This window comes from Hetaerina americana, unplaced genomic scaffold (assembly GCF_022747635.1).
Source record: "Hetaerina americana unplaced genomic scaffold, ioHetAmer1.1.p SCAF_33, whole genome shotgun sequence".
In the NCBI taxonomy this organism is placed as follows: Eukaryota; Metazoa; Arthropoda; class Insecta; order Odonata; family Calopterygidae; genus Hetaerina; species Hetaerina americana.
The window spans coordinates 2532180-2555580 of record NW_027286908.1 but is presented as its reverse complement, the minus strand read 5'-3'; the positions used below and the strand labels follow the sequence as shown (position 1 = coordinate 2555580).

Here is a 23401-nt window from a genome sequence, read left to right as displayed (position 1 = left end):
CACTCCAGCCACTGGACCACCATGTTCTTTCAATACAAGAATGGTCCCAAAAGTACCCCACCCAACAAAGAAAAAAAATTTTTGGAAAAAATGTATATACTTTCAACATCATCTCCTTTCAGCTATAAACAGTTTTCCCAGTGATGTTCAATAAGTTCGATACCCTTTTAATAATAAGAACTATCTTGCTCCTCAAAATAGCTGTTAACTGCCAACATCACTTCTTCACGGTTGGAAAATCTTTGACCACCGAGCCATTTTTTCTAGTTTGCGAACATAAAATAATCCGAGGGGGCTAACTCTGGCCAATAAGGTACATGAGGTAGCAATTCAAACTTTAATTGATGAATTTTGGCCATTGCAATGATGGATTTGGGAGCTGGTGCATTGTCTTGATGAAACAACACTTTCTTCTGAGCCAAATGCGGCCACTTTTGCTTGATTTCTTCACTCCAAACGTTATAATAAGTTAGCATAATAATTGCCATTGATAGTTTTTCCTTTTTCAAGATATCCAATGAAAATTATCCCATGCGTATCTCAAAAAATCAACACCATGACCTTGCCTGCAGATGAAACGGTGTTCGCCTTCTTTGAAGCCAGTTCTCCCTGTTGAATCCATTGTTTGGATTGTTCTTTTGACTCAGGTGTGAAGTATTGGACCCATGCTTCATCCATGGTTATGAAGCAGTGCAAAAATTCTGCTTTGTTGCTGTGAAACTTTGCTAAACACTCAATTGAAACATCTTCATGACGCTGGTTTTCCTCGAGTGTGAGCAAACGCGGCACCCGTCTTGCACACAGCATTCTCATGTCCAAATTTTCAGCTAATATGCAATGTACTCCGCTTTCTGAAATTCCTACAATATTTTCTAGCTCATGCACTATCAGTCGATGATCATCCACTGTCACTTCGTGGATTTTCTTCACCGTTTCTGGAGTCGTCACCTCATTTGGTCGACCAATGCGATGCTCGTCTTGACAGCTCGCACGGCCTCATTTAAAATCTGCTACCCAATATTTTACAAAGGAGCAGACTCACCCAGAGAAGAATCCAGTTCAGCTTTTATATTGGTTGGGCAGAGGCCTTTCAAATAAAATTATTGTATCATATAACAATGACCAATTTTCTCCATTTTCACAAATTCACTGAAAACATTCACTATTGATGGCTGCCAAACAAATACTTAACAATGGAGTGTCTTCAAACTTGAAGCATATGCATTATAGGTGATATATTTCATTCAACTACTGCCATCTCTAGGTCAGGCCAGGTACTTATGGGACCACTCTCATATACCAGCAATTAAGAAAAAGCTGGTAAAAAAATATAAAAATCAGAAGTAGTTCTTAGTGGGCTTTATTCCCAAAATAATTTTTTTTCTTCATTTTTTAGTAAATACAAGGTCTGTCCCAAAAGTAGTAGGACTGAGTCGATTAAAAGAAATGTATTGCCAGAATTGATACATTCACTCAAAAGTCTTCAAAGTAGCACCCTTGGGTGTCAACACAGCTGTCAGGGGGTTTTCCATGCCTTGTATGCCTTCTGGAAGGTGGCGGTTGGGCTGCTAAGGTCCCTCATCACAGGCTGTTGTAATGCTTCCACCAAGCTGTGGTGACATCCTTTGAGCATGGATTTGAGGCAGGGGAAGAGGAAGAAGTCTGGTGGGGCATTGTCTAAAAAATTTGCATCCTCACTCCCATGGTTGAGAAGCTTTTAAAAGATCCACTTGCGAGTTTCCTTCTGTTCAACCGAGAGCGCTCATGGCAACAACTTCGCGCTTACCTTTCTCATTACCATGCTTTAGGTCACAAGTCGATGCATATCACTTTTAGGAATTTCAAATTCATTAGAAACCATGTGAACACTTAATCTGCGATCCTTGTTGAACAATGTCTTCACTCTTGCAAGATTTTCGTCACTTTTTGAAATCAAAGGGTGTCCTGAATGTTCGGCATCTTCAACATCTTCTCTATCCACCCAAAACAACTCTTGCCACTCAAAACACCCGATCTACTCATGGTGTTATCACCATAAGTTGCCTTGAGCATGTCATGAGTCTCTTTCCCAGTTTTGCCCAGTTTTATGCAAAATTAGATGGTGTTGCGCTGTTCCAATAACCGGTTCATGATGGAATGTAATGAGGTCATGTTATAGAGGTTTTGCAAATGAGCAATCCGCACTCTGCAAAGGCTGAGAGCCAACTGCCACTGGCCTCCAGCCTTTCCTGAGACTCCCCTCCCTCAAACCCATCCGTCCGTCAATCCGGAAAAAATAAGCTGTACTACTTTTGGGACTGACCTTGTAGATCCAGATGGCAACTCTACCTCAAAAGCCATAACTGTGATTTATGTTGAAGCTCTCAGTTTGAACTGGACCGTAATTTATGTGAAGTTTCCTTCATCGACAGAAATGATGTGGATTCAGATGGTGTCATGGCTGCTTCGTACTACCACATGGCTGGACTGACCCCTCCTCGGGTCATCGACAGAATCCTGGGGGATGGAGAGACCAAAGAAGATGGCATTCCGATTGCTGGCCTAATTAGATACATAAGGAGGGAACTTCTCTCTCCAGATGCAGGTTAGTAGAGCCCAAACTCCTCCCCCCCCCCCTCCCTCCCTCTTCATGAACTATACAAATTTTAACACCTCTCTTTCAAAATGCAAATGAGGGAGTTGAACAGGTCATGGTTACAAATGACCCATATGCAATGATAATTGAACATCAATTTCATAATATAATTTCATAATAGCCCTTGTCATCCTAACCAATTTTTATTTAGCAACACAATTCTTGTATTCCGTTATCCAGTATTCCTCATTTCAATTTAAAATTACATTCTTCTAGTATACTGGTAACATACTCCTCCCAATACATTGATAAACTAATCACTCCCACTATAATAATCCACTCCCTTTCAGTCTCTAATGCTACTGCTCACTCTGTACTCTGAGATAGATTGATATAATTCATAAATTGTATATATTTTATTGGTATGATAAGAAATGTCATTTATCATTTTCATACTCTAAAGCATCATACATTGTGTGCCATCTCTGGTGACCACCGCAGTTTGTGTAGAAAGTAGTCTTCAAAGTAGTTGGTCACCCTTTAAGGGCTGAGACAACATAGCAGTTAGATTGAATAATCTTGGTGAAGTATAGGGTTGAAGAACATTATTTTACAAAATCTGGATGCATGAATGCCATTATACGTGAAAGATCGAATATGTAGATTTGTAAATACAAATAAGCTGTGGAACATTGTAAGTAATTGAATCTATTCTATTATTTACAAAAAATTGAATGCGAAACTTCTGTGCCAATATTGCCAACTAATTTGGAATTAAAATTATCTCATCTTGATGTATGACTCTTTTGAAACTAAAAATTAGACAAGTACAATCTTCAATCTGAAAAATTGTGTGTGGCATTCTTCCACCAATGGCAATGATTTTTACCACCCTCAATTCAAGAGAATTCATCCAGAGATGGGCTTCATTTCATGATGGAGAAGACGCCCATGACAATACATATTCATTCCTCACTTCCTGCTCTCCCGATTTCCTACCATTCCTTCATTTATGATCCTAAAATGCTGAAGTGTCACCAGCATTATGGCAGAAAACAATACTAAATTAATTACATTAAATATCTGTCTGTATTTCATCGAATGTGAACTAGAACTGATAGAAGAGAACAGCTATATAGGATAAGTGTTTTGGAGGAAAGTGGGCAGAGTAGCGGGACACAAAAGAGGATGGTATTAGGTAAGATAGCATTTTCAAAGAGACAGGAGAGTTTAAGACATTAGTGTTAAGTAAGGACATAAAGAAATGGCTAGTGTAAACATTATTATGGAGAGTAGTTTTCTATGGCTTGGAAACATGGTCATTGAGGCAAGGGTATAAGATTTAAAAATTGAAGATACGAGAGTAGTTAGAAAGGTTCTCAGAATCACCACCAAATGTCAGTACTAGTGCAACAAGTTTTCTGCATAGTAATAGGTAATCCTTTATGGTTAAACACATAATGTGTCAGTGCTCTGGAAAGAGATCTGTGGTGCGGATGCCTCTCTGTTGTTGTTCCCATGTAGTGATTTGTGAAGATGGAAAAAGTTGGGATCTGAGCAGTAATCAAATACTTTGTAAAGAAAGGTACGAATGGAAAGAAAATTCATGCCGAATTTCAGAACACACTGTGGGGGACTATGCTCCTTAATATTCAAATGTTGCCACGTGGACAAATGAGTTTAAGTTTGTTCAGGATATCTTAGATGTTGATCTGCACAGAGGTTAGCCAAAATCTGCCTCTACCTAAAAATTGTTACAAAAGTCCAAAAAATGGTCATGGAGGATCACTGAATGAACACGCAAGAAATTGCTGAAGCTGTTGGGATGTCATCTGAACAGGCATATCATATTTTAACAGTAGAATTGGATATGAGAAAATTATATGCTAGATGGGTGCTGCGACTCTTGATGCAGGATCTCAACGCATCGGAATGGAAATTTCTGAATGATTTTTGACCCATTTTAAGAGCAACCAATAAGATTTTCTGCACCAGTTTGTCACCACAGATGAAACCTGGGTCCTCTACTATACCCCAGAGACCAAACAGCATTTAAAGTTGTGGAAACATGATGATTCACCATCACCAAAGAAAGCAAAGGCAATACGGTCGGTCTGAAAGGTGATGGCTTCAGTTTTCTGGGATACGAAAGGAATTCTGCTGATAGATTATCTTCCCACTGGTCAAATAATTACTTGACAATACTGCACTATCCTCCTGTACCGATTGCAGCAGAAGATACATGAAAAAAGGCCAGGTCTGGCAAGAAAGAAAGTCATCATTCAACACAATTGTCATTACCATGGCAAAAATACGTGAACTAAGATATGAATTCTTACCACACCTGCCTTATTCACCTGATTTGGCTCCATTAGCTTTCCATCTCTTCCCCAAGCTCAAAATTTTCCTCGGTGAAAGGTGATTCTCTTCAAACAAAGAACTAACAGACGAATTAGACGTTAATTTTGCAGGCCTGAAGCAAAAATACTCCTCATGGCAAACTTGCGATCCTCATTTAAAGAATTGAAAATTCTAACTTTACTATGTCTGTATATTTATGACTTTTATGTATGTATGTAAAGGATAATATGAAACAACTAATCACCAATGCTCACTCAACAGAGTGTTGATGTACATTTGTTCTGCCACTTTTTTTCTGTGTATAATAAGAGTCCCTTTCATGTGGCTGTCAAAATTTTCAACTATCTGCCACCATGCCTAAAATCTGCTCCTTCTAGTGGTACATTTAAGAAATATCTTAAGCATTTTCTCATAGATTAATGCTATTTTAGTGTAGGAAAATTTCTGGAGTCTTCAGGACACTGAAACAGCTGATACTTTGTTCTCTGACTTGTTCTATAATTTACTGTGTAAAGTCCTGATACCAGTAGAAATTATTCATTTATATTTATCATGTGTATTTGCCTTGATTCAGATGTGTTGATTCTTTATTTATCTCCTTTCATTTATGACAGAAAAAGGAATTGGAGGTGATGACCCATTGGCTGGCCCTGATGGAGAGGCATTCTCTCTCAGGATACTGTCAATATTGGAGGACCATTCACCAGAAAACGTTTCCTTGCTAGTCCTACGCTCATCTGCTCTCCTCTTGTGTCGGCAAGGTATCGAAAGGGTCTTGAAAGTACTTAAGGAGAGGCAGCAGTCATTGCAGATGGGTAACTCTGTGGAGAAGTCGATGGATACCAATGATGAGCCACCTCCTCCTCCTCAGGTGCGCTCAGCATTCTCATTTGCGGAGAATTTCCATGTATTGTGTGCTATTTTGGTATTCAGCTGTGTCATCTTCAAGGAGATTTGATTGGGAGAGGAAGGGATATGTTGTAGTTTTCGATCTTTACATAAGTGGGGAGTGCTGTGTTTGAAGACTTATTTTGATGAATGAGCCTTGGTGACTTAACTAGTTCAGCTTAGCCTTACTAGCTGAGACCCCTTGGCTAATGGATCGCATCCTGAATCAGTTTGCTGAGAAATTCCAAAAATTGATAGCTCCACTTGATAAAATGTCCTCCAAAAAGTATTTTGCCAAGAAAGATTCTTAAATATTTACATGTCCACTTGTAAGTATATTCAAATATTCTTAAGGAACCCCTTGACTAAGTATGTATATGATTACTGGTTTGCTGGGTGGCTTAATGGACTATGATTTATTTGCATTACTTCATGCAGAAATTGATTCCACCAGGAACAATTATGTTAACACATTATTCATATACTGATAAGTAAGTGCATTCTTCTATTTTCTTTCTTATAGCATGCTTACAAAGTTTCTTTATCTTTCACCGTCTGTGAATAGCTCCTGTTTATTCAACCCAGTTCGAAACTAGTAATCCTTTTATTCCTGTGCTCTCTCTGTTTGTTAGTGGCCATAAATATGTTCAAATACCTACAAGGGCCATTTTGTAGATGATGATAATAATAATAATAATTTGGTGAAAGCTGCCAGAGAAATTGGTATTCTGAAAATATGTTTGAAATTCATATATTTTTGCTGAACTTTGAAATATGTATTCTTGAATCAGTCCATACCAGCTAATATGATACTGGAACATTAACTTCACAATCTCCTGATTTTCATGAAAAGCTAGGTATCCAGATTTTATATTCAACATTGCAAGTTTTTTGATTAAGGTGAATTAATCATGAGCAAGCATATTGAATATGGTGGCTAAGGCATGATTGTGGTGTTGTTTTTGGCCAGAAAACCTCTCACAACTAACGATGAGTGAGCAGGTGCATTATTGTGATGCAAAAGCCATGAATTGTTTTCCATGATTCCGAACGTTTTTTTTCATATTGTTTCTCGCAAAGGGCGCACTTCAAGGTAATACTCCTTATTGACCGTACGATCTTGTGGTAAGAGCTCCTGATACACTACGCCACGGTAATCGAAGAAAACAGTGAGCCAAAACCTTGACATTTGATCGAACTTGGCATGCTTTTTTTCGGTCTTGGTTCTCGTGGGTTCTTCTATTGGGACGATTGGGCTTTGGTTTTGACGTCATAACCATGTGCCCATGATTCGTCTCCAGTTATGATCCTTTTGAGCGAATCAGGATCATCATTGAGGTCTTTCAAAAGGTCCTGAACGATGCTCATGCGATGGTACTTTTGGTCAAAATTTAGCTGCTTGGGAACAAACTTCGCTGACACACGTCTCATGCCCAAAATATCCAAACAAATTGTATGGCACAAGCCAACCGATATGCCAACATCCTAAGTAACATCTCTAGTTGTGATTCGACGATTTTTTCAAAACAGTTTTCTTCACTGCTTCAACATTTTCATCTGTTATTGACGTGCTGATACATCCAGAGCGAGACTCGTCAGTGGCATCTTCTCGGCCATCTTGGAAGAGCTTGTACTACATATAAACATTTTCTTTACTCAGAGCAGACTCACCGTATGCCACTGTCAACATTTAAAGTATTTTGGAGCACTTAATTGCATTTTTTATACATAATTTGATGCAAATTCTTTGATCCATTTTTTTTAATAGCAGAAAATTGCCGAATACACCAAAACACATCTAAAATTTCTATCTGTCAATAACAAACTAAATATGCTATTTCATTGAAACCGTAAACATATGTTTGGGACATGTGTACCAACACAACAAAAGAAAAATATCAAAAGTCAAATGTATGTTGCCCGCAACATTTGAAAAGTCACCTTACTTTGTGAACACACCTCGTATATTACTTGACCCTTAGGCTAGCAAAAAGCCTTTAAACTATTAGATACAGATTTTTAATGCCTACCCAATTGTACCCTCTATACCAGGATGCTTTGGCATTGGCCATTGTATGCTTACATCGTGGTTGCCCTGACCGAGCCTGTGCCGTACTGTCATCTCTGGGGGCTGCCGGGCACCTGGTCTCTGTCCTGGAGCAGCACTCATCCCTCCTCTTTGAGCAAGATGAGGAGGAAGGACTCTCGGAGCTTGCTGGGGTCGTCGCGGAGGCATGCCCGGAAGCATTGGCTGAAGTATTGGGTAACAAGTCGAGCAAAGGCGGCCCAAAAGTCCTCGCCGGAGCCGTGAGGGCCCTGAGGGAAAAGGTGGCTGCTGCAGGATCAGCAGCTGAGGGAGCAAGCACTGGGAAGGCCCTGCGGTTGCTTCTCGAGAAACACTTCACACCAGTGTTATCGGGAAAATTGGAAGGTGATATGTCTCAAAGTGACATTCTTAATTTCTCAAAGCAAAAAGCTCCAAAATTTCAAAGGACAACCCACTCAGCGGCAAAAATCCTCATTTGTGCATTTAACAGGATGTTCAAATTAGCATATATTATGATCCAACCAGGACTGGTTTTGATGGTCATTTAGAACAAAATATAGCTTTGAGAAATGGTTACCAGATTCAATGAACTTAAGCCCACAGGTTGATGTATGATTACCTAAATAGACATACTGAGATACTGAGCAGTTATTGCAAACTGGCTTGGGATTTTGAAAATAATTAGCCAAACTATTTATGAACAGGTAAAGAGATATAACTGTGGTACTATTAAAGTATGATATGTACTACTTAAGTATGGTATAATTACAATAGTAAAGTATCATTTGAGGTCACATAACACATTCAAGCCTAATATTAGCTCATAATTGACTGCTGACTTGGCTCTTTTGATTGAAACTTATGTGAAAGTACAAACAAATTATATTTTGCCAACAAAGCCACGGCTTGAAATGAGGTATAGTATACATATACGTACACATATATACATAACATACACATACATGCATTTACATATACATTCACGCACATATATATATATATATATATATATATATATATATATATATATATATATATATAAACACACATATACACGCATATATATATATATGTATGTATGTATATATGTATATATATATACACACACGTATATATATGCATCTACCAATGTATTTGTTAAGAAAAGGCTAATCAAAAGCAAATTTGACAGAGGATTTGAAGGCAGTTTTTTTTTTGTGAAACTATTTTCTCTTAGGGAAATTCCTGCTAAAATTCTGCATTGATTACACTTCACATGAATTCTTCTTACAGTTATTTTTTCTCTCGGAATTTTATCTTCCTGAAGTATCTATCCTGAAGCTGCAGTTAATTTAACAATTCTTTTTATTTACATAGACCTTACATGATGCTTTTTCAGAGAATTCAGGCTCCAAAGATACTCTTCTTGAGGAATTGAAGATGCTGGTGCGTTCCTATCTCGCTGGCTTGATCACAGAAGTGCCGCTGGACTCCCCTAATGGAGAAGCAGCCCCTCCAGTGGCCGACTCAGTTAATGAATGGGAAATCTTTGGTCCCAGACTACCATTCCTGGAGAAAATGTCTCCTTTCAATAGTGAATCTCGTAAGAAAAGTTCAGGATCAACCTCCAACCCACCATCAGATGGACAGAGGATGTGCCTCATCAAATTGCAGGTAGCTGCAGGATTGTGAACTTCTCTGCTCACCTTCTTGCAAATTTGGATGACATCTTCCATTTGTAAAGGATAAATTGAGCTTCTTATGCCTCTTTTTAGATTGACTATATTAAATAATATTTTTTTTAAGACAAAGAGTTTTTTAGACCATTGTAAAAGTAAAAAAGGAGGAGAATATTGAGATTGGTGTGGTGATTTAAAGGGAAAGTTAATCCCTTGCCAGTGAAAAGCAGATTTGCATAGTTCGACCACGAGGTGGTTCTCTTCAGGGCTCTTAATGAGAAAAACCGATGTGATGCAAGGCTGAAGTGAATCAAATTGAGGGATTATGTGTATTATTCCCCTGAAGTAAGTCCCTGGCATTTGGATTGATTTCTTCGCAAACCAATTTGGTCTCTTCCTAGTTAACAGTTTAGTGGTTAAGGTAGCTCAGAGTCGGTCCATGGCAAGGGACGAACTTCCCCATAAACCACTTCGGGTTAACCAGTGTGACTGTGTGTGTATTTGTATGTGTAATACGGTCCCTGGCAATGGGATTAATTTCCTTGTAAACCTATTTGGGAAATAACCCCCCGTGTTAATGTGAACATCTTAATATTGTGAATGTGCATCTGATCACTGATGAGTGATTAACTTTACCCATAAATCACCATGCCAATCTCAATTTTCCCCTTCATTTTTACTCTTACAGTGGTGTAAAAATCCCTTTACAGCCAAATGAAATATTATTTTAATATAGTCAATCCTCCATTTGATTTGTATCAGTATGCCCATCACTATAACACCATTTGAATTTTCTGGGTGTATCTTAATGAGAACTATTTATCTCCTACATTTGATAAATTAAGCATGTATTGCAAATTATTCACTTAGTAATTCATTTCTACAGTATGTAATTTTTCTCATATTAATGTTCAATTGAATTATTTTGAGCTTCAAAATTAATTCACATCTTTGTTTTTTAAAATTGCAGTTCTGTTTTGAAAATTGTTTATAAATACAAAAATGAAGGTAAACATGAAAATAATTGAATGATATCCTATTTTCTTTGTGTCTATCTGACAAATCAACGTACTACCTTCTCCTGTTTCAATTGATAAGACTTAAGTCTTTTAATTGAGTAAATCTCTGACCATATTAACTGAGTGATATACTGTCAAATTCACTTATTATTGCAATTTAAATGAACTTTCTGAGAGAATATCTAGAACAGGAACTATGCCCTTTGAATGGGGAAGAATAATATGTAACCTGGCTGCCAGAGAGCATGTGGACAGTCTCTTGAGTACATGTTTTGTATAAACCATTCCCTCAGTCCATACTGTGCTCCAAACGAATCCATCCTGAGTGCGTTACGGAGGTGCGGCAGTTCCTCCAAGGGTGTCCAATGGCATTGGGGCGCCACAGTCTGCTTGCCCTCTGTCTGCCCCCGAGGGAAGCTACACTCTTTCTCCTAGAGATCTGTCCTCAAACATTACTCCAGTATGCCAAGGTAAGTGCTTATCGGATGCCAGAGATACATATGAGATAACATAGAGCCAAGTGTCAGTGATGGCCAATTATATAATTGCCCATTAAGAACCCATCTCTATATTATTCTCATTTGGTTGAAATCCATCGTCATTTTGACAGCAACTTTCGTCATCATCTGTATTTCAATCCTAAAATTGGTTTTACTGCAACTTTCCATTCTTCTTTAAAAAACCACAAACACAGTAATCAACCCGAAGGTCGGTTTAGTAGGTGATGGTAGAATTCACCCAGTACTAAGCCCGACGGCGTGTGAAATTCACACATCAGGGTGGGGGGGCCAGTTCCTTTCCCTGTGCCGGTTATGGTTTCCCAGGATGATCTGGTACCCAAAAAATCACATAGCTTGGGTGGAGCTACAGGTGCCCAGAGCGCTTTGCCCGGGAATCGAACCCAGGACCCTCCGGTCAGCAGTACAACGCTCTACCCACTGGACTACTGCGACCCACCCATTCTTCTTCATTCAGTGTTATTTCCTTCTCACCCTCTCTGATAGCTTCTCTGTTTTACATCTTTCTAAATTTTGGTATATCAGGTACCTGATGATGCCGCAAGTCGGTGAAACACGTTGTACCATATAATAAAAATCTGTGGATAAGTACAGTCTTTTTAGTTTGGCCAATGGATTTGATTGGAGATTGACAGTCTTTTAGCTCGTCAACTCCTTAATCAGAGAAATAGACCCTTTTAAGTGTAGGCAACTTGTTTTTATGAGAAAAATGTTTGTATATTGATAAAAATGAATAGTTGATTATATTCAGCTTGATAGAAATTTAGTACTGCAGTTGTGTTTTCACCAATTATTATTAAAAAGGTCTATTATGATTCAAGCTCACATTACGAAAAACTCGTTTTGTCATTATTTTGTATTTTTTGTTGATTTGGGTGGAGCTTTATAATTATCAATTCTCACATTGTTTGAATTTTTTATGTCCGCCTGATGGCAATTTTGTCTTTTACTTTTTTCCTGTTAGATTTCCATATGAAGATAATAGATTTCCTTGTCAAATCCTTGGTCTTTGCATTTCATTCATTTTAGCTTTTGTTCTCATATATGTTCTGGTGATATCTGTGGAAAAAGCAAGGAAAGACATGTTTTTGTTTATTAGTCACATAGTAATGATGTAGTACCAGCATAGTAATATATAGTCAAGCATACTAATGTGCCCTTGTCAACTACTTGATTTTTGCACTCTTTTCCTACTGAAACCAATATCTCATAAATTCTAGGTCATCTATACCAAAAGAGGGTATTTCTTAAATAGTAATGTAGACACCCCTTTTGTCATTATGCCGTAAGGCAGTGTGTTTATTCTTATCACAAAAATAACCTAAAACACGGGGGTTAGCTTGTAATTGATATCTGATGACATCACATAAATCAGTATGAATAAAGTTAAAATCAAATAGAAAATATTTTCCATATTGTATTGTACACACATACAACAGTGGAAAAATACATTTTGTTCTTCATTTAACGAACATGAACTTCCACAAAATTAAGCCAGAAAACATCGAATGCAGAGAAAATATTTATCATCGCTAAATGAGAGGAAAAGGGTATATCTGTGCTCATTTGTACTGAATATTCACTCACACTCAAATGATTAATACCTATGTCTAATACATACCACTCTAATTGAAATTGAAACATAGAAAGGAAAGATGATTCTTTTAGGGTGTTTCAATGAAACCTGTGTATCTTAATCCCTATCTGTTAATGACTCCTTTGTCCTTCAACTGCTCAACTGCTTGTGTTTTCTGTTCAGGAGTTAACAACATATTGTCTTAATGCATTGCCCTCTTTTGAATGTCTAACCCCTGTAAATCCTCTTGTAAACTTCTCTTCTAGGACAAATATGCTGCAGATAATGACTGGAAATATCTGCTTCTACTGCTACAAAGGCGACTGTTAACTTCACAAGAGCAGAGTCCCATGAGAGGCTTTTACACCAAGATCTTGAGAGGTAAGAAGTAATTGAATTATTTAATGATGAGTATGTTGAAATTGTCAAATTTCTCAATTTCAAGCTGGCCTCTTAAAAAAAAGTGTTATTGTACCTCTTCTGAATTTCAAGTCCAAGTTTGGGAAAAATTGATATTTTTAACTCAAGGATTTCATTTAGCAAAAAGAAGGAAGATCTCAAAATGACTGTAATTATGTTTGATACAAAAAGTACAAAGTTAAGCCAGGGCAGTGTCAAAAGGTGACGTGTGTTGATGAATAGGGAAAATTTATACCCACACGAGGGGTCAAAGAACATTAAATGAAACACAGCAATTGTGTCTTATTTTTGTTAATGGAAAATTATGTTCTTGATCAGGACACCCAAAGGATTGAAACGCACCAACTCAATTGGCTAAACTCTACCCAGGGATTCCTTTTCCATAAACTATATTCATCTTTGACTCCTCCCCAACAAATATGTTGATTTTTGTGGTTTTGCTTATAAGAAGGAAGATTTATGTTTAAATATGTCAGCTTGCCAGTCAATTTCTGATCTTTTGTCCAGCCAGTGTCATCTCTTGATGGTGTTGTGACATCCTAGGCAGTGTGGCTTGTATGGATATTGATCTGAGAGTCCTTCAAAAGCAGATCATTTCAGGACTCTGTGACCTGAATTATAAGCAGGATGTTTCCTTGGGTATCAGTCAAAGAATGTCATGTTTTCGTATTCAATTACATGATAACTAAAATAACTACAATAATCAATGTAAAGGTTGGTTTCATTTCTAAGGGATTAAAGCTAACTTCATATTAAGCGTGACCACATGCAAAATTCACACGTTCTGGGTACTAAGTGGGGGTCAGTTCCATGCCCTGTGTCACTTGCAGTTTCTCTTTAAGATGTGATCCTTAAAAATCATACAACTAGGGTGAAGCTGGAGGTTTCTAGGGATGTTGATTTCATTTTAACTATGAGACTGCTGGCCAATGGCCAAATGCTCTGAGCTACCACACCATTAATATGGCGACCTAATTATTATAGTGGCCTAAATATTATGCATATTGTGTATTATTATTATTATTAAATCAAACCCTTGTAAGAATTACAAATTATGCCCTTGGATCTTTTCCATATGAGACCTATCGTTATTCCAGAAAGTAAAGTGTCTAACAGAAATGCCTGCACTCAAGTATAAACTCTGGGACTCTTTAACGGAGTAATATGTTGTACTCTGTAGATTTATTCAACCATTACTTTTAATTGTAAAAAAATACTCTGTGAGGTTTCTTAAATTTTTTACTATCATATTGCTGCACAAATTAATGCATTATTTTTTAGGATAATCTATTGGTCAAGGTAGTTTTTTTGATGAATCCAAATTACATAAACTGCTAAATTTTGAAGCACCACCAAACAAAAACCCTGCGTGAACATGGTGGCCTATGTATTTATGTTCAACAGAGTGTTTAAATTCAAATGAAAACACTCTCCTTCCAATTTTTTCCACGCAAATATACTCGTTTCTTTTCGTTCCAGATGCCCTATCCCACTTGGCGCACACTATGACCCTTGAAGAATTCGTCAAGGTTTTGCCCCCAGGAGGCGGAAAGGGTGAGGTCGCAACCTACGTGGCTCATTATTTAAGGTGCTGCCAACAAGTTCAGCATGCCAATCACATAAGGTCACTCATCATCGCCACGGGAAATCAACTGCTGTCCACGTTGAACCTATGAATAATTCATTATCACTTGTTAGGTGCTTGAAAGATTCACGGGATTCGCAGAAGTGCTTTTGCGCAAGCCGCCAGACACACTTGTAAAATCGATTTGCCCACTGCTCCCAATCACCCCGCACCTTGAGAGAACGGATGACCTTCGTCCTTTGTGATGATCTGAAATCCTGCATTTTCAAATTCTTCTCATCACTGCGTCTGCACAAATTTATATGCTTAGTGTGTATTGAAGGAGTGGAGAGGGAAGGAGGGAAGGAAAGAAAAAGAGAGTGGCACATGGCCTACTATATTTATTGATGTTTGTGATATATGGCCTCCCCTCATTGTACCTGTGAGAAACTGCATATTAATTGAGCATCAAACGAAAAGAATGCACTCCTTGGGAGTGTTTTTTAAAAATATTTACGCTGCCATTGGTTTGTTGAAAAGATTTATGTTACTATTTACATTGAAAACAATAGATCTCTTTTAGAATTTTTAGATGAAAAGATTTTATATAGATCTGCTTTTGTACTTATTAATGTGGGCCAATGAATTAGAGACTATTTATTCTTCTGGTGCCTATACAGCCTTTGAGAACCCTGCAAACTGTGTGATTGCAGAGTAAGGGCTATACTAAGTCAAAATACACCCAAACCCACCCCCACCCCCCACTCAGTGATTTTTAACAAGCGGGACATGAACTTCAGATGATTTAATTGGACATCATAACCCGTTTGGAATGCATGTAAACTAGAAAATCCTTCTATTAGATCAAAAATTACTCGCTAGGATATTTTTGTGATATTTATGGTTCCAGGCATGCATTTGTACATAAAACAGTTTAAAAAGTTTAAAACAACTTTTATTCCATTTTACTATGATAGAGTATATTTGAGATCGGAGAACTAAATGACAAAAAACCATCTCAACACCGCTGTATCCAGTGATCACATAGTTTTTTAATAAAAAAGTTTAACAATGACAATAGATTGTTAAATGTAAATCAAAGTGATTAACATACAAGGTAAAAAAAAATGGGTCTCTCGTGAGCCCATTGAAGATAAAACTGAAATTATTGCATGATCATAAAATAGAGGAATGTTGGATATTATTGAAACAATTTAACGTAAACTATGTATAGAACACCTGGAGTTGATCTCTAACAAAAGTTGTTTAATTATAAAATCAGAACAATTTATAATAAGAATTTTTATCTCCTTGAAAAAAATTGAATTGATACTTAATATTGAGCTGTTCTCAGGTGACATCGGAATGGATTAGAGTAATTAAAAGGATTCCCAAGCAACTACTGTGAAAATTATGGTGATCTCTTTGTATGTATGTACTATAAGAAACCATATATGAAATGAAAATGGGTGTGTTTTTGACTTGCACTATTTGCAGATATATGTATAAAAAAAATAAGCCTATGGGAAGTAAATCCCTCTTTTTATGCAGATGCCTAATAAATATAAATAAATGTAAAATATATGGCTACACTTGACTGTTTGCACATCGTGCACTTAAATGTGATGCTGTGAAGTCAGCTGTTAGGAAATTCTCAGTTATACCACGGTACTTGTTATATTCTACCTCTGTAAAAATGTAATATCACAGAATGCATTCAATTAATGTTTGTTTATTGTTAATAAACTTTTTTTTAAATCCTTAATTCAATTTTTCTTAACTCTCATATTAATTATTTTTAAATATCCTCTACCCTTAAAAATTTTTAATAAATAACATTGCTCTTCTGGTAAAATCATGGTGTGAAGCAAAGAATTATTTGTATTTTATCTTAAGTAAATCAGTTAAATGAAGCATAATCCATTCTCAATGAAACTTAATGCATTAACTGGAGGCAGCATGAGGCCAGATTTTAATGCGTCTTGAAAAATTTAAGGCTAAAACTATTTTTTTTTTGGTTCGGAACCAATAAATAATACTTAACACTTTCAGGCTTCACTTCATAGAATTGTGTTACGTCCACATTAAAGGAGTTTGTAATTTTCCACAGAAAATTTGGAAATTTACAAATGTCTGCGTAAAATTACAAACTCCTTTAATATGGGATTCAAAACCGACCTTTAAACAGCTCCATAACTGACAGATGATGTTACTGTGGTCACAAAGTTCACATTCACAAATGAGCATCCTTATTTGTTTATAAAATCTGATTTCCCAGTAATTCCATCATTAAATTAATGTTCATATTAACTAACAATTGGATTTAACAATGCATTATTAAACCATTATAAATGCCCTCTAATGGTTTTCTAAAGCCATTCATTAACCCAGTTGAATCATAAAAATAACATTTCCATCATCAATTAATAAAGTATATATTGTTCTTGAGTTTTAAACCCATCAGTAACAGATGATGTGAAGGTTATTTGTGAGCTGTAATCCACTAAACAGAGGTAGATTTGATTTTTTGTGGAATAAGAACTGTTAAACTTCAAAGTTACTTAAACATCCTTATCACAATGAACCTTAACTAGCTAACCTCACAAAACTATCCGCAACAAACTTTGTGATATGAAAAGCTGAAACAGTAATCCCCAAGGACTATTTGAAATTAATTAACTTGGTTTTTTTCCATTGTAATCTTAAAATGTGGCATTGAACTCTGGGGTCATGTCTCATGAATTAAAGACTTATTTGTGCTGCCAGAGGAAGCTGTCTCAATTATTTCATTCTCATTCTAGGCTGCACTGCAAACCAATTTTTTTAAAACTTGCCTGCAGCTCGACATTTCATAGTCTCCATATTTATAAATCCTTGTTGTCTTGTCGTCCTTTTTGTCTCAAAGAAAACCTTGACTTTCCTTTGAAACTATAATTATACCTGGAAGAAAGATACCTAATTTAGTGATGCTAAGCTTCATAGGTTAAAATAATAACTCATCCAACATTTTTTAAATAATATATTAAAATTGCAACATTTCAACTATTAATAAGGACAAGAAATATCTCTCAATCACGGTTTTAGCGTGTAATTTACTCTTGGCTTGCATCTGAAGAATTTTAGTCACACAGTTAATTTCTTCAGCATAAAATTTATTTAATTTATTATATTGCCCATTGAAAAAGACTACTGCATATCCCTTGTCTAATAAATATTATATTGTCGCTATTATTATAAGGATTACTAAAGGAGGAAATAATGCAGGACAAACAAGGTTACTTTTAATACCTTCCTGAGGCCATTTAAATCCTACCGCTACCAACATCATTGAAATTTAGCATAATGGTGCCAACATATTTGTGCACACATAGGAACTCCATGGTAAAGATATTAGGCCAGCAACCTTAGACATAGGAAGATCACATATGGTAGATGAGGATAGCTTAGCTAGGGCTTACTTACTGGCACGATAGAGAGAGAATTGCAATTAAATAAGGCTGAGGGGTAGGATAACATTCCCGTGGAACAATTTAAGAGTTTAGGAAAATGCAGGAGGAAATGTTTTTATGAAATATCTAATTCATTACATTTTTAAGGAAGGAATTTTGCTGGAAGACTTGAAAGGCAGCAAACATTTGAGGACTAAAAAACAAAAAGTTCCATTTTGCACACAGCTAAAGTGGTTCTCAGAATCATTAACAAGAGGATGGAGAACAAGGCAAATGATTATTTAGGGAATGATCAGATTGAGTTTAGGAAGGGAAGAGGCACACCATAGCTGATATGATGTTGCTAATAGAGATGAACATAGAATACAATCAGGATGTACCTGTATTTGTATATTTCTAAAATTTTTAGAAGACATTTGATAGGTTGAATTGAGTGCCATTAATGCATCTATAATAGAAATTAGGAATAGATTGGAGGGATAGGAAACTTATCCAAAATCTGCACATGTCTCAGACTTTGGGGTGAGTGGGGGATGGAAAATCCAGATGGGCAGTGTTAGGAAGAAAAGTAAGGCAGGGTTATCCATTATCACTGGTGCTCTTCAATTTTTATGTGGAGAAAATGATTTAAGAAGCATGGGATAACTGGGGATAGGAATGAAAGTGAGCAGGGAGTTAGGTTTACTTATGACCAAGTTTTCCAGTCGGCCAAGGGATAGCAAACTCTGCCGAGTGCATTAGAAATTCATTGCAATAGACATGGGATGAGAATAAGCATAAACAAAGGTAAGGTTGTGCATTTTCCAAAAAGAAGAAGACCAAGTTATATATTAAAATAGTGATTCATAAACTAGATCAAGTGCTTAGCTTAGCTACCTCGGAATTGTTTTGGACCAAAATAGTCAAAGCAAAGCAGGAAGGACATAGGTAGAAGAAATGCATCAGGCTAAGTAGATTTTATAAGGAGGAAGGAAATTACGACAGGGACAGAGAATAAGGATGTTAAGCAATGACTATTGAAAACCTTAGTAAAGGCAAGGTTTAGTGTGGTGCAGAAAGAGCAAAATGACAGGTATAGATAGAAGGCTTTTTGAAATGTGGGAGGGGAGGAAGACGGAAAAGGAGAAATGGATAGAAAGGAAAACAAATGGGTAAGTATTCGGCATGGTGGGGAAGAGAGGAGACTTTTGGGATAAATATGAAGGAGGCAGGAAAGATGGATACTTGAATGCTCTGTGTTTTGATTGGTGTTGGTATGTTGAAGATTAATATATAGAGGGGAGAATGGGAGGCGAGGCGACCAAGGTTTTGGTAGGAAGGAATAGGAATGTTGGACGGAATGGAGGAAGGAAGTATTTGGAATTGAAGAAGGGTTTATTGTATTGATGGATATCAAGTTTGGTTTTGTTAGCAGATGCAGAGAAATAGATAGTTGCACTGTTGCATAGTCTATATCCATCCAGACCTACCTTAACTGGTCAAATACCAACAACAATTTGCATACATGTAAACATACATTCTTTTAGCCATCCTTATTTGGGCAGCAGTCATTTTTTGCAACATTTAAAAGATATTAGTTCCTTGCATAAATGTTATTACTTTTAGACTTGAGGAGGCAGTAGTGTGTAGGTTTAATAAACTACAGCAGGAGTTCCAATACATCCACGAATAAAAGATTATTTCACTTGTTCTCAATTTTCATAACTATCAATGGAAGTGCATTAAATCATATGGTTGAAAGGTTTAAGATATCATTAGTACGATTAATCAGACCAAGGTGGTCTTTAATATAAAGGAAAGGATACTTACACCCAGCAACATCAACCAGAGTCAAAGAAAACATCTCCTCAAACCATCACGTGGAGCATGTTACTTTATGGACGTGGGGCATGGACCCTTGGCTCTGCTAGAAGAAAGGGAACATAGGTCTTTGAGATGTGGTGCTACCAGAGAATCTTGATACTGTGCTTATATAGGACTATCTCCAATGAGGTATTACTTAGAGCTATGTACATACCTGATCATCAATGGAACACAATGAGAGAGAGAGACTAGACTCCTAGATGTTGTGACTACCCATAACCATCGTCTCCTCTCATGGGTTGAAGTCAAAGCTTAGCACTCTTTCACTCATCTCGCTTCATTTTTCCCATTGGAATGGACAGTGGTATACATTGTAAAAATACTTAAAAACTCTTTTCAATACAAAACAGTCTTTTTATTTAATTAACACAATCATTATTAAGCAAATACTTGTGAGAGAAAGATCAATAACAAAACCATTAGAGGTGGAATTGGAGTGGAGATTGCCACTCCATCTCAATTCCCATGGTGTCCAGCAAACAGGGCAAGTCACACTGAAACAATCAAGCGAGATAAAATGGTGGAACAAGAGGGTAAAGGGGGGGAGGGTTGTTTGGGGAAATATTCAAGCACTACCATTCACTGCTGTATACTCTCACTGCTTCCATTCACTTTCCAGCTTGACAACCTAGCCCACCATCAACCAGTCTCTTGCAATTCAGGTTTGAAGGTAGGCTGAAAACTAATTCACATGTTTGTAGATGACAAACGAAAACAAAAAGCAAGATCGAGCAAAAAGTACATTAAACTACAATTCTTAAGTTTCAAAATCTTATATTTATTTTCCAACATAGTCACCGCTAAGGCTAACACATTTCTCCCAACAAGTAGTAAGTTTTTTCATTCCATCACTGAAAAACTTCTGCCTTTCCTCGAATCCAAGACTTGACAGCTGCCTTCACCTCATCGTCTGAGATGGAGGAAGCTGTCCCCTGAGGTGTCTCTTGAGTTGAGGAAAAAAATCGGGGGAAAAAGAAGAGCGTGGCATTGATTCAAATTTCAGGTTTCGCAGAGCCTCTCCATGTTGCAAGATTATTGGCGCCAGACTGCTTTTAATATGAAAAACTCCACATCAGAGATGTTATAGAGTCTGCATATACTGAGAAGAATTTACCATTGCCCCTCATTCCAGAAAATCAGTCACATAAACTCAGACCGGACTGTGATTGGATGTCCGCTGCATGTTTCAACAACAATTATGTCTTTTCCAGGCTTGCAACCACAAAATTTTACTACCCATCGATTTACAGTATCAATTTACAATTTATCAACCTTAACAGCATAAACGACAATGGATCTCAGTGTGAGTCACTTTTTCAGCGGTTAAAAATTCGACAATAACAAGCTGTTTAACTTTCGTTCACATTACACTAGAACACATCTCCACACTTCCGCTTCTCAAAATACACTGGGTAAATGAAACAACCTCAAACCTGTGTATGTGTTGAGGGTGAATTTTACTTCCATATGCCATGAGGAGTGCTTCTGAAGGTCATTTTTTTTATGATCTACAAGTATAAGTGCATTAGTTTTCAGCCTACCCTCGTAATCATCAAAGAACTCATTCACACTGTAATACAACTTACTTTGCAGCAGTTTACGCGCATTCATTTAAAAAGTAAAAGAAAAAATAATGAATTTAATTGATTATGGATGAATATCATAAATTTGGGAAGCATAATGGTGAGGACTTCACATAGAACAGGTTATGTTTTGTCCATTTGCATGGATATTTTCTCCACCACATGTTTATCAATCATGGAAAGTAGTATTTATTGGAAAGAGGATTTTTTTTACAAAAAAGAGCAGTGTAGGATAATATATACAGAGGAAATGTAAGATTTTAAGATGTTCAAATAATGACCTATCTGGAAATGTAATGGATATCCCAAAAATGGCTTTGATTATTTTTGTAATAAGAATACTCTAGTTCCTTTGTATTGCCCCAGAAGGCTATACTAGAGAACACACACACACAACTTCAATCCGATACTTCAAAAATCCAGCTTACCAAAGGGTTTGGCAATGCTATACATAGAAATGGTAATTGGCAAGTTCAAAAAGGATAACACTTGTGAGGTTAAGATTTCTAATGAAGCCATGCATGTTAATAAAATCACAGTGAATCAATTCAAAGGTTGGTTTAATGGCTGAGGGTAGAGCTCATCTAGTTCCAAGCCCTTGTTGGCCCCAGTTTCCCAGGAAGATCTGGTACCTGAAAATTAACACACAGCTAGGCTGAAGCTGACGGCCTACCACAGTATCGAAATGCATCTTGGATACTATGGTAGGCTCCAGTTTTGGAAAATTCATCTTCAATAAATAACTTAGATCAGTACTTTTCCATTATACTGTTATTACAAGTTAAATCATTTTTCAACATATGTCATCTCAGGTACATGTGTCTCCAGCTATGTATCAAAAAGTGTACTAATACAGTGAACCAATTGCACTATGCTATGAAAGTATATTCAAAAAGCACAATTCCAAGTTAATTATTTACCAAAAGATATCACTCAGAATTCCAAGAAAAATAAAATGGATAGAAACACACATCAAGGACAAACACAAGGTAAGTGGGGAAGGGTGCAGATTCAAAGCAGAAAAGTCCAGGAGACTTTTTCCTGCTGCTCTTCATTTTATATACATATGATAAAACACTCGCAAACACGAATACATTAACTACTATATCGACTTCTCTAAACATACACACAAGAAATAAATGTGATTTACAGAAACTTTTTGAATTTTCACACTCGACTACCACATCCCCATAAATGTTAATATGAATATATCAATACCGCAATGGAAAAGTACAGGTACCTGTATGGTGGACTGAATCATGGTAATGGGATTTTATTCTTCTACTATGGCATACTTTCTCTAGATGTTTTGTGTATTTCGTACACTTTTTCAGAATAACTCTTACCTGAGAGCCAAAGGTAAGTATGGATTATTTTAAACGTCCGCCAGATGCAAATATTACCATAGAAGTATTTACAGCACTTCTGTACTTTGCAGCTATAATGTTCTTCAGTGTTTGCAATTCAAGGAGCCTGGTCGTAGTTATAAGAAATTGTACGGAGTGCAGTGAAATGCACTAAGGCAGGTTTCTCACCAAACTGACTGAATTTCTTACATGGAGCGTATAATTTTCCAGACCACAAATATTAATTATCAAACTGCAATCCCTAAAAAACATTTAAACAAAATCTCTGACATGTAAAGATCAAAGAAACTCCATATATGATGAGTCTTCACTGTTTTTTATATTTATATCATATAATTAAAGATCAAACCATTCAGTATTTCCCGTTCAGTACTGGATTGTCCCATCAGCAGTGCACCATGAGCAGTCGAGAAGTATCATAAAAAAAAGTATTTTCATTGCTACCTTTTAGAAAATAAATTTATCCATTGAAAAATGAAAACTTTTTTCATAGGTATACCAGACTCAACTACA

At 36.7% G+C, this 23401-nt stretch overlaps 1 protein-coding gene across 1 annotated transcript in view; it reads left to right on the top strand.

Moving 5' to 3' along the window:
* LOC139691359 (BLOC-2 complex member HPS3) overlaps window positions 1-16428 on the top strand; it is a 33776-nt gene extending 17348 nt beyond the window's left edge. Inside the window, exons 10-16 of the mRNA XM_071589144.1 lie at window positions 2412-2584; window positions 5551-5807; window positions 7877-8255; window positions 9250-9524; window positions 10842-11018; window positions 12909-13023; window positions 14542-16428. Coding sequence (XP_071445245.1) covers window positions 2412-2584; window positions 5551-5807; window positions 7877-8255; window positions 9250-9524; window positions 10842-11018; window positions 12909-13023; window positions 14542-14738 — 1573 coding nt within the window. The 3' untranslated portion in view covers window positions 14739-16428. The remainder of the gene's footprint in view (window positions 1-2411; window positions 2585-5550; window positions 5808-7876; window positions 8256-9249; window positions 9525-10841; window positions 11019-12908; window positions 13024-14541) is intronic.
* Window positions 16429-23401: the final 6973 nt, after the last annotated feature.